This window comes from Heptranchias perlo, chromosome 6, assembly GCF_035084215.1.
Source record: "Heptranchias perlo isolate sHepPer1 chromosome 6, sHepPer1.hap1, whole genome shotgun sequence".
NCBI classification, from domain to species: domain Eukaryota; kingdom Metazoa; phylum Chordata; class Chondrichthyes; order Hexanchiformes; family Hexanchidae; genus Heptranchias; species Heptranchias perlo.
The window spans coordinates 65737997-65754146 of record NC_090330.1 but is presented as its reverse complement, the minus strand read 5'-3'; the positions used below and the strand labels follow the sequence as shown (position 1 = coordinate 65754146).

The window sequence follows — 16150 nt, the reverse complement described above, 5'->3', positions numbered from 1 at the left end:
CTGGGAGCGAGTGCCAGGACCACGCATTGCAATACTCGCTCCCTTCCGGAGACCTCCTTCCCTCCTCCTCCACCTCCTCCCTCCCTCCTCATTCCCCCACCGCCAACCCCTCACCTCCGACGCCAGACTTCCCCACTCCATTGGCCGAGCCCGGCGTGCTCGCATTGGGCGGTGCCAGAGGACGCCAGCACCCCATTGGCCGGAGAGGCTTTGGTTGTGGGTAGCCTTATATGTTTTAACGGAGCTTGCAGGGGGGAGTCAGAGAGCTGGGAGCGTGTCGGCGACTGGTTTATGTCCAAAAAGGACGCCTAACGGAGCGAATGTAAGCAACACGACGATCAAAGAGAACAAAAAGAAACAACAGTACACACTAAAAGCAGAGGGAAAGAGTACATCCAAGCCTCTGAATGTCACTCACGTCCTTCTCTCCTGCAGCACAGACTGGACCCAAGACTGTTGCTCATCACAAGTGGGGAGAATCAACAGGGAAAGTAACGCGTGTGTCACCGAGAGCTTGGGGCTGCCGCAGATAGCGAGAGAGAGGCAGAGATTTGATTCTTTTTGCCTTCACTAAGTGTCACTGAAGGTCTGTGTTGCTACCGATCGTGTGATGGGAGACTTCCACGGAGATCCTAGACGTGCCAATGAAAGCAGTTAAAATTATAACTGCTGCTCTTCGAGTGTGGGGAGAAAAATAAAAATGAGTCATTTTTTTTTCTTGCAGTCTTGAGCGAGTCACTGACAGCAGCTGCTGCCGCTTTTTTTGAGTGGAGATAGGCGCCCAAGCACAGATAGATATTCATCCAGTCGGTGTGAGTGTGTGTGTGTGTGCAGCATGCAAAATTTTCGCCAGCTGCATCTCGTGAAATTGGAAGGAACACATCGCAAGCCTTGAAACTGGAACATCGGCTACGCCGCATTTTGCAAACGCTTGGATTTCACTTGGGAGAAGGAAGCCAGATTTCGCATCTACACCGATCAAGTCCCACGACTGTGCAAATAGATCCGTGGGCTGTTAAGGGGGGTGGGGGGTGGAATAAAAGTGTCTGGCACGATTGCTATGTTTTTTCCCCATTAAGGATTTATAATGCAAGATGGTGACGAGAGACTTTTCTCTTGTCGTCAAACTCCTGTTTTTTTGTTGTTGAAATGGTTATTGTAAGATGCATCGATGCTCACACACCACTGCAGGCTCATCTGTTTTGTGAGCTGTAAATCAACAGGTTTAACACCCAAAAAAAAGGAAAGGGGAGGAAAAAAGCAAGTGCTGGGAATGTACCTGCATATTTTGATTTTCCTCTTACTCTGGACTGGAGCTCTGACCTTGAAGAATTTGAAATACACGATCCTGGAAGAACAGGGACCCGGGACCGTGATCGGGAACATTGCAAAAGATGCTCGCCTGGGGACGAGTCCCGAGCAGAGAAAGCCCAACTTTCGGGTTTTGGAAAATTCCGCCCCACATTTGCTGGATGTCGACCGGGAAAGTGGGTTACTTTACACCAAGCAACGCATCGACCGGGAGACCGTCTGCAAACGGGTTGCCAAGTGTGTCGTCTCGCTGGAAGTCTTCGCCAACGACAAGGACCTCTGCATGATCAAAGTGGAGATCCTGGATATCAATGATAATGCGCCAAGTTTTTCCACCGAGCAAATCGATGTCGAGATCCCCGAGAACGCGGCTCCGGGGACGCGCATTCCCCTGACCAGTGCGCACGACCCCGACACCGGCCAATTCGGCCTCCAAACCTACCTCCTGACCAGCCCCAACCGGCTATTCGGCCTGGAGGTGAAGTCGCGGGGGGACGGCACCAAGTTCCCCGAGCTGATCATCCAGAGGCCGCTGGACAGGGAGGAGCAGCCCCGGCACGTCCTGGTGGTCACGGCGCTGGACGGCGGGGACCCTCCCAAGTCCAGCACGGTGCAGATCAAGGTGGAAGTGGTGGACACCAACGACAACAGCCCGTCGTTCGAGGAGCCCAGCTTCACGGTGGAGATCGCGGAGAACACGCCGGTTGGCACCTTCTTGATCGACGTGAACGCCACGGACCCGGACGAAGGCAGCAACGGTGAGGTGGTCTACTCCTTCAGCCCATACGTGACCGAGAGGATCCGGGAGCTCTTCTCCATCGAGCCGCGGTCGGGAGTGATCCTGGTCCAAGGCAACATTGACTATGAGGAGAGCAGCATCTACGACATCGACGTGCAGGCGAAGGACTTGGGTCCCAACTCCATCCCCGCTCACTGCAAGGTGTCGGTCAGGGTCATCGACGCCAACGATAACGCGCCCGCCGTCAACTTCGTGTCGGTTCACCAGGGCCCGATCGGCGAGGCGGCGCCGCCGGGCACCGTCATCGCCTTGGTCAAAGTGACCGACCGCGACTCGGGGCGCAACGGCCAGCTGCAGTGCCAGGTGCTGGGCAGCGTGCCCTTCAAACTGGAGGAGAACTACGACAACTTCTACACCGTGCTGACCGACCGGCCCCTGGACCGCGAGGTGACCGACGAGTACAACCTGACCATCGTGGCGAGGGACAGCGGCTCGCCGCCCCTCAACGCCACCCGCTCCTTCACGGTCAGGGTGGCCGACGAGAACGACAACCCGCCCCGCTTCACCAAGCCGGTCTACGTGCTGCAGGTGCCCGAGAACAACATCCCCGGAGAGTACCTGGGCTCGGTGCTGGCCCACGACCCCGACCTGGGCCAGAACGGCACCGTCTCCTACTCGATCCTCCCGTCCCGGGTGGGCGGCGTGTCCATCTACACCTACGTGTCGGTCAACCCTTCCAACGGGGCCATCTACGCTCTCCGCTCCTTCAACTACGAGCAGACCAAGTCTTTCGAGTTCAAGGTGTTGGCCAAGGACTCGGGCACGCCTCACCTGGAGAGTAACTCCACCGTTAGGGTCACCGTGCTGGACGTCAACGACAACGCGCCCGTCATCGTCCTGCCCGTCCTGCAGAACGACACGGCCGAGATCCACGTGCCCCGCAACGCCGGCTTAGGTTACATCGTGGCCACGGTGCGGGCAGTGGACAACGACTACGGCGAGAGCGGCCGCCTGTCGTACGAGATCGCCGAGGGGAACGAGCAGCACCTCTTCGACATGGACCCGGCGAGCGGCGAGATCCGCACGGCCCAGCCCTTCTGGGAGGAGGTGTCTCCCACGGCCGAGCTGGTGGTCAAAGTGTCGGACCACGGCAAGCCGTCCCTCTCGGCCGTGGCCCGGCTGGTCATCGTGGCCTACATGGGGGTGGCCCCCAAGGACGAGCACCGGGTCAACAAGGAGCAACGCCACTGGGACATGTCGCTGCCCCTCATCGTCACCCTCAGCTCCATCTCGGTCATCCTCTTGACCTCCATGGTCACCATCGCCGTCAAGTGCAGGAGAGAAAACAAGGAGATCAGGACGTACAACTGTAGGATCGCCGAGTACTCGCACCCCCACCTGGGCAAGAGCAACAAGAAGAAGAAGATCAACAAGAACGACATCATGTTGGTCCAAAGCGAAGTGGAGGAGAGAGATGTCATGAACGTGGTGAGCAGTCCCTCCCTGGCCTCTTCTCCCGTTTATTTCGATTACCAGACGCGCCTGCCGCTCAGCTCCCCCCGGTCAGAAGTCATGTATCTGAAGCCCACCTCCAACAACCTCACCGTCCCCCAGGGCCATGTGGTCTGTCACACTTTCTCCGGACAGGGTTCAAATCCGACCGACGTAACGTCAACAAGAATGTCACTGATTCAGGTAAAACACACACACACCACGGTGTCATTGTTCATCTGATTGGGTGGGACCTGTTGCTTTCAGAAAGTTATTGACCGAACTGTGCCATGCGTCTTTAAGAGTTGGGCAATGTGCTTTGTGCACTTAATATCTTTGATAAGTCAATATTTCTATAATACAACGTGTTCCCTCGCGTGAAGTGTATTGACTTCATTATTGATTTGCATAGGGATTTATGACTAAAGTCCTATTGTGTAGGAGGGCCAAATATAAGTGGGGTCCCTCAGTGCTGGGCAAGAGATCATAAGGCTACTGAGCCCCACTTGTGCAACACTTAGCCAAAAACTGTAATTATTTTTCTCTGTGAAACCATTTTGTTTTAGTTCCTTGGTTTTAAATACAGCGAGTTAATGTCTGTTTTGTTGCACAAAAAAAAACACTTCCACAAGCCAGTTTGAAACTCAACAGACTTTAGATTTATTGTCTGGCTTTGAATCACATTGATTTTTGGAGGAAATGTATCTGTAGATGTAACAGTTTTATGGATCCACAGAAGATGTCATGGTTTCATTGATGAAGTACAGGGTAACAATACATAATGATAGATGCATATATTTAAAAAGTGCTTACCAAAATTGTGTTGGATCCTTAAGAGAGAGTTAATTTTATTCACATTAAAAGGTGGTATTTGCTTCTATTAAAATAAAAAACTTTATTTTTCTAATAACTAATAAACACATCATGCAAATTCACCTTTAATAATACTTAAACCCTGGTCACTAGTGAGGAAATAGTGTTCAATTATCACAGTGCAACATTCACAATCAGCAGGGAAAGGATGAAGACAATTTTGAATATGGGGAAAATATTTAGATATAAATAATGTTACATTTTTGACTTTTTGCTGCATTGTGGTTAATTTAGCTTTGTTCATTTAGAGATCTTACTACAGTGGAAAAAAAAACTTTGATTCTAAAATACATTTAGCAGCGATTAAGGAAATGTTTGAGGCAATGCTACCTGAATGAACTTCACATTAGAAGTGAGAGTAAGCTTCATAATGTATATTGCTAAATTTATCAGAGCACATTTTTACTATAATAAACACATACAAATATTCTCAGCAATATTTTATTACTGGGTTGACATGGGGGTCGGGAAATTTCAATGATAACCCGTTGTACATAACGTTTTAATGCACTTTCTTTGTGGTGTATTTATTTACATTCTTTTTTTAAAATGATTAACTCTTGGGATATAGGCATCATTGGCAAGGCACAAATTTATTACCCATCCCTAATTGCCCTAGGAACGTGGTGGTACTAAAGAGTGGCTTGCTAGGCCACTTAAGAGGGCAGTTAAGAGTCAACATCGTCAATGTGAGACTGGAGTCACATACAGGCCAGACTGGGAAAGGACAGCAGGTTTCCTTCCCTAAAGGACATTAGTGACCAGTTGGGTTTTTTGGATAATCCAACAGCTATATGGTCACTTTTTACTGTTTCTGACTTTTTTTCCATGGTTACATTTATAATTTTAAATGGTTTGTGTTCGTCAACTGACAATAGAAATATAACTTTGCAAACAGTTACATTGATTTCAGTGTAAAAGTGAGATATTTTTGGCATATAAATGTCTGCTTGGAAGTACTGATTGATTAAATCTGATTCCACTTGAGATAGACATTTTTAATTTACAGGAATATTCTCATTTGGTGCAATATAATTATTATGAGTAAGAATAAACCACTAAGATCAATTCTTTTAAATTGCCATTTAAGATCAATTTTCCACTCCAATCCCAAAATGCCTTGTTTATTGTTGCATAATAATCTTTGATACCCTTCTGTAGGTGAATGGAGATAAGGGCCATGAAGTACCCCTTTACTGCCACTTACCAACTTGTCTGGGATGTATTATACCCACACTGCAATATTTGAAAAGACAAGAGTTGCCAGCAGCATAAATCATTACTGTGTAAACAACTTCGCCTTAGAGTCAATACCATTGTATTTATTTGTTGTGGGACAGATGATGCATACGTTGAGCTTGTTCTTTCACCTACTTTCAGAAAGTAACCAAATTTAAATTCATGAACTATTAACTCCACCCCAAGCTCATCAAACCTTTTGGAAAACTCGTGATTGAATTGGAATTTTTTTTAAAAAAATCTTCCGATGATAATTCAGTTTGTTATTTCTGGATTGCCACATAAGACGTTTTAAGCAATTACATGAGTAATAAAAATGGAGCAACAAATCTCAATATGTAGCCAAGGCATGGCAATACAAACTGTGAAACCAGTGTTTGGTTATTTTGTTATATCATAAAGGTAGAACTGTCTATGTGATGTCATAATAGTCATCATTGAGACTTCATAAGTGATTCAGCATTGTTTAAAATAGCTTGATGATATATGCAATATAGAAAGAAAGAACTTGCAATTATATTAAGCCTTTCACAACCTCTGGATGTCACAAAGCCACTTTACAGCAAATGAAATACTTTTTGAAGTGTAGTCACTGTTGCAATGCTGGAATCGTGTAAGCCAATTTGCGCACAGCAAGGTCCCACCGACAGCAATGAGATAATGACCAGATGATCTAGAATACATCACCTCTTTTTAAAAATGTTAAATTCAGTGAACAGTTTCACTAATAGTTGTTACTTAATAAGAACCACATATTTATGCGAATAGATGAGGAATATTGTCACAAACATGTGCGTTTACAATTAATGACTGAGGGTTACAGGCAGTCTGTATCCTCTCGCCAAGCTGTTCCAGTACAGCTACAACACCGACATCTACCTGACAAAGTGGAAAATTGCCCAGGTATGTCCTGTCCACAAAAAGGAGGACAAATCCAATCCGGCCAATTACCGCCCCATAATATCAGTCTACTCTCAATCATCAGCAAAGTCATGGAAGGTGTTGTTGACAGTGCTATCAAGTAGCACTTACACACCAATAACCTGCTCACTGATGCTCAGTTTAGGTTCCACCAGAACCACTCGGCTCCAGACCTCATTACAGCCTTGGTCCAAACATGGACAAAAGAGCTGAATTCCAGAGGTGAGGTGAGAGTGACTGCCCTTGACATCAAGGCAGCATTTGACCAAGTGTGGTATCAAGGAACCCTGGTAAAATTGAAGTCAATGGGAATCAGGGGGAAAACTCTCCAGTGGCTGAAGTCATACCTAGCAAAAAGGAAGATGGTACTGGTTGTTGGAGGCCAATCATCTGTGCCCCAGGACATTGCTGCAGGAGTTCCTCAGGGCAGTGTCCTAGGCCCAAACACCTTCAGCTGCTTCATCAATGATCTTCCCTCCATCATAAGGTCAGAAGTGGGGATGTTCACTGATGATTGCACGGTGTTCAGTTCCATTCTCAACCCCTCAGATAATGAAGCAGTCCATGCCTGCATGCAGCAAGACCTGGACAACATTCACCTCCCCTTGACATTCAATGGCATTACCATCGCCGAATCCCCCACCATCAACATCCTGGGAGTCACCATTGACCAGAAACTTAACTGGACCTGCCACATAAATACTGTGGCTACAAGAGCTAGGCAGAGGCTGGGTATTCTGTGGTGAGTGACTCACCTTCTGACTCCCCAAAGCCTTTCCACCATCTACAAGGCACAAGTCAGGAGTGTGGTGGAATACTCTCCACTTGCCTGGATGAGTGCAGCTCCAACAGCACTCAAGAAGCTCGACACCATCCAGGACAAAGCAGCCCGCTTGATTGGCATCTCATCCACCACTTTAAGCATTCACTCCCTCCACCACTGGAGCACCGTGGCTGTAGTGTGTACCATCTACAAGATGCACTGCAGCAACTCGCCAAGGTTTCTTATACAGCACCTCCCAAACCCGCGACCTCTACTACCTAGAAGGACAAGGGCGGCAGGCAAATGGGAACACCACCACCTGCACTTTCCCCTCCAAGTCACACACCATCCCGACTTGGAAATATGTGGCCGTTCCTTCGTCGCTGGGTCAAAATCCTGGAACTCCCTACCTAACAGCACTGTGGGAGTACCTTCAGCACATGGACTGCAGCAGTTCAAGAAGGCGGCTCACCACCACCTAATCAAGGGCAATTAGGGATAGGTAATAAATGCTGGCGTTGCCAGCGACGCCCACATCCCATGAATGAATAAACAAAAAGTCAGTAAGTATGGCAGATTGAAGGACTTTCAGTTTCAGTAGTTGGTTGTTGCAATTCAAAATGATGAAAAGTGACTTCCACCCAACTTTATAAAAACATCTTATTTTTTCATTACTTCTCTATAAGCCCATGGTCATGCAAAGCACAGTTCTGCCAAATCAGCATCATGTTCCTGCAGTATATTCAATATACCCAGGGGTAACTGTAATAGTAACTCCTGTCAGGATTCATTGGTAACATTTTCAATATAGATTCGGTTATAGAGACAGCAGAACAACCATCATGGTATCTTATTGTAACTTCTACAAGATCTTTTTGGGCATGCACACATATTTTCTGTTATAGAAAAATTCAATACAGATCCTGCGGCAAGTCACCAAATAAGAACAAAATGGACACATGGTCCCCTTCAGTCAGAAAACATTTTCCTCTCATGGGAAGTGTGTAATTGACAATACTAAACATATACAGAAAGGAAAACACCTGTGGCATGAGATCAGATTTTTGTGTACAGTAAAATCGTGTGAATCATAAATAGATAAACAAGAGCTCAGATCAATGCAGTTCAGCAATCGTTTGCTAAGGCTTTCATATCACAGTCTAATATTTTAGTTGAGATACAGAAGTAATTTCATATTTAACATTTTCAAATAAAACATTAATGCTTAAAAAAAAACGGTAAATACCGTTGTCAGCAGAGCAGCATTCATTTGTGATACCTTTATTGTGTTTGATAGCAAACTGAAATGTGGCAAGATAATTTGTGTCTATTTTTACCTTATTCGGTTTGCAGATACTGAAATCATGTGATCTGAACATAGAATGTTAATGTTAATCCTCTCTCTTTTCTAAAATCAAGGGGAATGTATTATTCATTATATGGCATTGTCCATCTGTGCCACAATGATTTTTGGCACATCAATATTATAATAATTATTATAATTAATAAAAAGGATTAAATGGATTTTAACTAATCTTCACATAGAACTTCATATTTAGGTGTGTCTAGAAACATTTAGTCTGCAGTTATACTGCCACGTTTGCATTGATGCAAAGCATTTCCTTTGTGCAAAACCAAAGTGGTACGGTTAACTCAGGAGTCTAGTTCCACAGTGCAGTAGAGCGAAGCAGTGTGTTACCTCCCGTACTCCTCCACCGACCCCAACCCCCCCCATCTCCGGTCACAATGAGGAACCCTCCTCCCCAGTCAGTGACCTCACCCCTCCCCCCAGTCAATGTGACACCCCACAATCAGTGTGAGACCCTACACTCAGTGTGAGGCTCCCCCGGTCAGTGTGAGACCCCTACAGTCAGTGTGAGACACCCCAGTCAGTGCAAGGCCCCCCCAGGTAGTGAGACCCCCCCCCCCCCCCAGGCAGTGTGAGGTCCATCCACCAGGTAGTGTGAGACCTCCATGCAGTGTGAGACCCCCAGGCAGTGTGAGACCCCTAAGCAGTGACAGCCCCCACCCAGGCAGTGACCCCTCCAGTAAATGTGATACCTCCCACTAGATAAAGTGAGACCCCCCCCCCAGTCGGCATGAGGCCCCCCCAATCAGTGTGCGAACCCCCAGTCAGTGTCTGACGCCCCCCATGTCAGTGTGAGAACTCCCCCCACTCAGTGAGACCTCCCACCCCTCCCCCCTGTCAGTGTGAGACCCCCCTGTCAGTGAGACCTCCCGCCTCCCCTCCCCCCCAGTCAGTGTGAGACCCCACCCCAGTCAGTGTAACACCCGCACCATAGTATGTGACCCCTCCTCACTCAGTGTGATACCTCCCCTCCAGTCAGTGAGACCTCCCCCCCCATACAGTAAGACCTCCCTCCCCAATCAATGTGAGACCCCCCCGCGACCTTCCAGGCAGTGTGAAACCCCCTCCAGGCATTGCGAGCCCCCCCGGCAGTGAGAAACCCTGCCATCCATGCAGTGTGAGACCCCCCTCCCAGGCTGTGTGAACCCCCCAGGCAGTGAGAACCCCCACCCAGGCAGTGACCCTCCACGCCCCCCACCCTCCCATCAGTGTGATGACTCTACCCCCCAATCAGTGTGAGACCCCCCCTCGCAGTCAGTGTGAGAACTTCCCTATTCATTGTGAGACCACCCCCCAGTCAATGAGACCCCTCCAGACAGTAAAACCTCCCTCCCCAGTCAGTGTGTGACCGCCCCCCCCCCGCAGTCTGAGAACTCCCCCCAATCAGTGTGAGACCCTATCCCCCAGTCAGTGTGTGACCCCCCCAGTCAGTGTGAGACCCCCCTGTCAGTGCAAGACCCCCCCCCCCAGTCAGTGTGAGACCCCATCCCCCCAGTCAGTGCGAGACCCAACCCCCCAGTCAGTGTGAGACCCACCGCCAGGCAATGTGAGAACCCCAGGCAGTGACAACCCACCCCTTCCAGGCAGTGTCAGACTCCTCCCCCCCCCCCATCCCTTCCAGGCAGTGTGAGACTTCCCTCCCCTCCTTTCAGGCAGTGTGAGACCCTGCCCCAGGCAGTGTGAGACCCCCTCCCCCCTTGCAGGCTGTGCGAGCCCCATTCCAGGCAGTGAGATCCTCCCCAGTCAGTTTGACCACCCCAGGCGGTGAGAATCCACCCCCCCCCCCACCCCGCCCAGGTAGTGAGATTCCCCCCATGGCAGTGTGTCTATTGACAATGCTATGAGAATGTGTGCATTGTTGCTTCTGCACTAGTCGCATTTAAACATCCACCAGGTGGGCAGAGCTCAATGGATATGTTTAGAAGATTATGGGGTGATTAATCGAGATGTTAAAATGTTAAAAGGATTCGATAGGGTAGATACAGTGAAACTATTTCCTCTGTTGGGTGAATCAAGGACGAGGGGACACAATCTTAAAATTAGAGCTAGGCCATTGAGGAGAGAAATCAGGAAGAACCTTTTCACACAAAGGGTAGCAGAAATCTGGAACTCTCTCACCCAAAAGGCTATGGATGCTGGTACAATTGGAGCTTTCGAGATTGAGATCGATAGATTTTTATTAGGTATGGGTATCAAGGGATATGGAAAAAGATGGTTAAATGGAGTTAGGTACAGATCAGCCATGATCTAATTGAATGGCCGAGCAGGCTCGAGGGGCTAAATGGCCTACTCCTGTTCATGTGCAAAAAACGAAAGCAGAGCTCAGAACTGGCAGGCAGAGTGCGCTTTGTAGCCAGGTGTAGTAACTAGATCTTGCCAGCTAAACTTCGCATGCTACAGCTACCGATGTAGGACTACTAGTTTAGCTCCTAAGAGACTGTTAGCTAAAGTTGAAGCTCATGGAATTGAGGGCAAATTATTGACCTGGTTAGGAAATTGGCTGAGCAGCAGGAGACAGAGAGTAGGGACAATGGGCAGGTACTCAAATTGGCAGGATGTGACTAGTGGTGTCCCACAGGGATCTGTTTTGGGGCCTCAACTATTTACTGTATTTATTAACGACTTAGATGATGGGATAGAAAGCTACATATCCAAGTTTGCCGATGACACAAAGATAGACAGCATTGTAAGTAGTGTAGATGGAAGCATAAAATTACAGAGAGATATTAATAGATGAAGTGAATGGGCAAAACTGTGGCAAATGGATTTCAGTGTAGGCAAGTGTGAGGTCATCCACTTTGGACCTAAAAAGGATAGATCAGAGTACTTTCTAAATGGGGAAAAGCTCGAAACAGTGGAGACTTAGGGGGTCCATGTACGCAGATCATTAAAATGTCACGGACGGGTACAGAAAATAATCAATAAGGCTAATGGAATGTTGGCCTTTATATCTAGAGGACTAGAATACAAGGGGGTAGAAGTTACGCTACAGCTATACAAAGCCCTGGTTAGACCACACCTGAAGTACCTTAGGGAAGGATATATTGGCCTTGGAGGAAATTCAGTGTAGATTTACTAGAATGGTACCTGGACGTCAAGGGTTAAATTACGAGGAGAGATTACACAAATTAGGGCTGTATTCCCTGGAATTTAGAAGATTAAGGAGTGATTTGATCGAAGTTTTCAAGATATTAAGGGGAACTGATCGGGTAGATAGAGAAACTATTTTCACTGGTTGGGGAGTCTAGGACTAGTGGACATAGCCTAAAAATTAGAGCCAGGACTTTCAGGAATGAAGTTAGGAAACACTTGTACAGGCAAAGGGTGGTAGAAGTTTAGAACTCTCTTCCGCAAAGGGCAGTTGATGCTAGCTCAATTGTTAATTTTAAATCTGAGATTGATGGATTTTGTTAACCAAAGATATTAAGGGATATGAGGCTAAGGTGGATATATGGAGATAGGACACAGATCAGCCATGATCTCATTGAATGGTGGAACAGGCTCGAGGGGCTAAAAGGCCTACTCCTGTTCCTATGTTCCTGTTTTGCAGCCTTGAATGTTGTCTTGTGCATTCCTGACTTCCTTCGTTCCACCATTGGCGGCTGTGCCTTCAGTTGTCTAGGCCCTAAGCTCTGGGATTCTCTCCTTAAACCTCTCTGCCTCTCTCTCCTCCTTTAAGATGCTCCTTAAAACCTATCTCTTTGAACAAGCTTTTGGGCACCTGTCCTAATGGCTCCTTCTTTGGTTCGATGTCAATCTTTGTCCGGTAATGCTCTTGTGAAGCACCTTGGGATGTTTTACTACATTAAAGGCGCTATATAAATGCAGGTTAGTGTTGATTTTATATGTCTCATTGCACTTTAACCTAGTGATCTTATCTAATTAAACACTATAAGGTCCCTTCACGAACAGGTGTACTGAGAGGTGCATATGCATACCTACAGTGACCTAACAGCTCCTTGATTTCAGTTGACATTTAAATTGTAACAAGTGTTGATGATATTAATGCGTGGACTGATTTGGGAGGGTTACACAGAATATCTTAGTATCTCAATCAATCCATCATCATAAGCTGTTAAAATAGAAAAACAAGTAAAAAAAAACAGAAAAGTAATAGTCATAATAATTATTTGTAGTTTTGATTTCAAAGCGGTCCTAATAGCAAGTCTTTTTAAATTGTATATTTTGGGGAACAGTAGGACCATTTGACTATTTGTGCTTATCAGGGTTAGGGGTGTCAGTGCCGAGGAATGAAATTGTTTTTTTCCCATTACTTCTAGAGCATGTATATCCCTGCTCGATACAGAACAAAGTTCCCTCTACTCTGCCCCAACAATGTGCCTTAACCTCAATCTCAGAAGAGTTGCCCCAACTGCACCAGTGTGACTTGTTTAATTTCTCACACAAACACCCTCAGGATTTCTCCAAGTGAGATTACCAGTTTAATGCAGATTCACAGGCAGTTTTGTGCTTTTGGATCGTGCCCACTAGGAGGTGAGTTGAGACTGCTCAAATTGGTTTCATCTTGGGCCATTAAAACCAACAGGGGAAGAGAAGGCTTCAATTTGATCAGTCTAGGCTTAGATTCAGATCGAGATCTCAGGGGTGACTGTATACTGTGGTAATCACTACACCACTCAGCCCCACTGTGACAGTTTAAAAAATACTCTGCCCCCCCCCCCCACCTTTATTAATTTTTTGTATGTGTTAATTTTGTTTTTTAAGTTTCCGCAAGTAAATTTGGGGTTGTTTAATATGGCATCCTAGCTAACGCCAGTTGGCATGTCTGTTCTGCATGTTCATGGTTTCAGCTTTCAAGTGCTTGTAAGAAAGGGGGATCGGACTTGCCATCAGATCCAACATTTGCAGTCTTGCCAAAGGAAAGATTTGAGCGCTGGAGTTTTACAGAGACTTTTCCTTTAACTGCCTAATTATGGTTAATACTCAATAAAACAAATACAAATATTTATACCTTTGCTGTATCATACACAGATAATAAGCTTCAAGCATCAGAATAGCTTTGTGACACCTCCAAAAGCATAGGATGTTGGATTAAAGAGAGAAAGATAAACATAAAGAGAGAACAGTTAGAAACTGCTCAAAACTTTCTAATTAGTACTTATCTTTCCCTGTGTTTTTTTAGGGGCGAGTAGTGTTTAGGAACACTGATTCAATCAGTTCAAAATTAAGTTTTGTAATTTGTTCTTATTTTATTTTGTATTTTTGCAGTAAAATTGTCTGCTCAATACTTGTGTGGAATTCCTTGTGTATGCACTGAAAAAATTATTTCTGCAAACATACCCTTCCCAGCTCTTCAGTTTCAAATCACATTTGCATGCCTGTGCGTGCTTTCCTCTCACATTTTGATTTACTCATTGAACGATCTTCAAAAGCTTCTCCATCAACATTCATTTCAGATGGATTTCTTTTTTGAGCGTGGCTCACCTTTCTAATTATTTTTAGTGGAATATAATCAGATAGGGAAGGATTACTGCATGAATGTAGCAACACGCCATCAAATTACTTTGCCACTGATAATGTAAAGTGCCAGGAAGCAGCCATCTTAGTGAAATAATTTCCCAACAGCAAACTTAAGTGGGATTTTGTTATTCCAGTAAGATGGTGGTTCGTGAATATCTTTCAGCATTGACAAGGCCATTACATCTAAACAGAATTTAGTCCCCATCAGAGGCAAATCTACTATTTTTGACTGACGAAACTGCATACAGCAAATTTATATGCAAATTCAGTTCTTGTAACGTGCAAACCACTGTAAATTTGAACAAATAAGTTATTTGAAACCAATTACTCTTATTTTCTTTTACTCTCATGCAGATTTATTTAATGTTTGTCATTTGTGCTCATTTAGAAATATAGCATTTACAGTTTTTTTGCTGCACAATGCACAGTTTTCTCAAAACCATGAAGAACTGATGTAGCCAAAAATCTGTTCTTATTGAATATGAATCAACCTTCTTTTGGTGATGTTAGGCTTTAATGTCTACTTGTATTTGTGTAATGGACAAGCTGGAGTAGTGCCAGTCTGTAATAAGACCTGTCTGTATGTACCAAGGTCTCAGCTTTGGTTCAGTGGGTAGCACTCTTGCCCCTAAGTAAAGAAGGTTTTGAGTTCAAGTCCCATTCCAGAGACTTGAGCACAAAATCTAGGCTGACACTAAAGTGCAGTGTTGAGGGAGTGCTACCCTGTCACAGGTGCTGTCTTTCAGATGAGATATTAAACCAAGGTCTCAGATGGACGTAAAAGATCCCATGGTACTATTCAAATAAAAGCAGCGGAGTTCTCCCAGGTGTCCTGGCCAATATTTATCCCGCAATCTACATCACTCATCTGGTCATTATCTCATTGCTGGTTGTGAGACCTTGCTTTGTGCAAAGTGACTGCCTTGTTTCCTACATTACAACATTGACTACACTTCAAAAGTACTTCATTGGCTTTGGGACGTCCTGAGGTTGTGAAAGGCACTATATAAATTTTTTCTATCTCTTTCCACCTTTGTATTCTAGCTTTCCTGTGCATTCAATGTTGATTGCACCCCTTTCTCTTGTCCCGTTACTTACCAAAACCATTTTGCTTGCTATCAGATCACAGATGCATGTACCGTAACTGAGTGCCTGCCACCAGTGTGCTGTGATGAAAACAGTTGCCACAGTTTCCATAGCTCCATAGAAATTGGATTCTTTGTTACAGTACTTTTTAAAAAATCAATGGTTACCAGAGTTACCCTATTTATTACCTGCATTGAGGATGATTCCAAGACAGTTCTTCATTTGATATGCAAGTTATTTGACACCTATTACAAGCATAGCCGTATACACACACATGGAAGAACCCGCAAAGCTTAGAAGTTAGATCTCAGATAAAATATCATATTTCTGGTAAATTCGTATGCAGTACATCAGATCGACACAGAGTAACCCTATAATCCCATTCTGCAGGTTTTACAGATACTGGAAAGGTTGAGAAATAAGAAGTCAGATGATATTGACAGGATAGCACCATTAATAGGATTCAGAACTGTTTTATTGACAAGACAGTGCTGTTAATATGACCTACTGTATTAAATTGACAGGAAAAATCTGGCAATAGAATCCTTTCTGCTCTGTAATTGACAGGGAAGCCCTTTCAATAGGGTCTTAATGCGCTTTTTATTGACAGCGTACCTACTGCTAAGTACATATCTTTGCTGAATGATGTAAATACGCTGAATGCCACAGTACAGCCAAGCCAGCAGCGTTGTTATCACGCTGTTGGGTTGCGTAATAGAAGAATGAACTGACATGTATGAAAAGCCATGTCATATCGTGCTCATAAAAAAAAACATTAATAAAATTGTCAACATCCACTCCAATACCCTAATACAAGTTGACATATTCCACGTTCTTCGAAATGGATAAAGACAAAACAAAGTGATTTTTCAGCACT

General features: G+C 45.5%; 1 protein-coding gene across 2 annotated transcripts in view; it reads left to right on the top strand.

The window, feature by feature from the left end:
• The first annotated feature begins 290 nt into the window (after positions 1–290).
• Positions 291–16150, top strand: part of pcdh17 (protocadherin 17) — an 89362-nt gene continuing 73502 nt past the window's right edge. For both annotated transcript variants that reach the window (XM_067986439.1, XM_067986440.1), the window contains exon 1: positions 291–3745. In XM_067986439.1, coding sequence (XP_067842540.1) covers positions 1172–3745 — 2574 coding nt within the window. In that variant the 5' untranslated portion in view covers positions 291–1171. The remainder of the gene's footprint in view (positions 3746–16150) is intronic.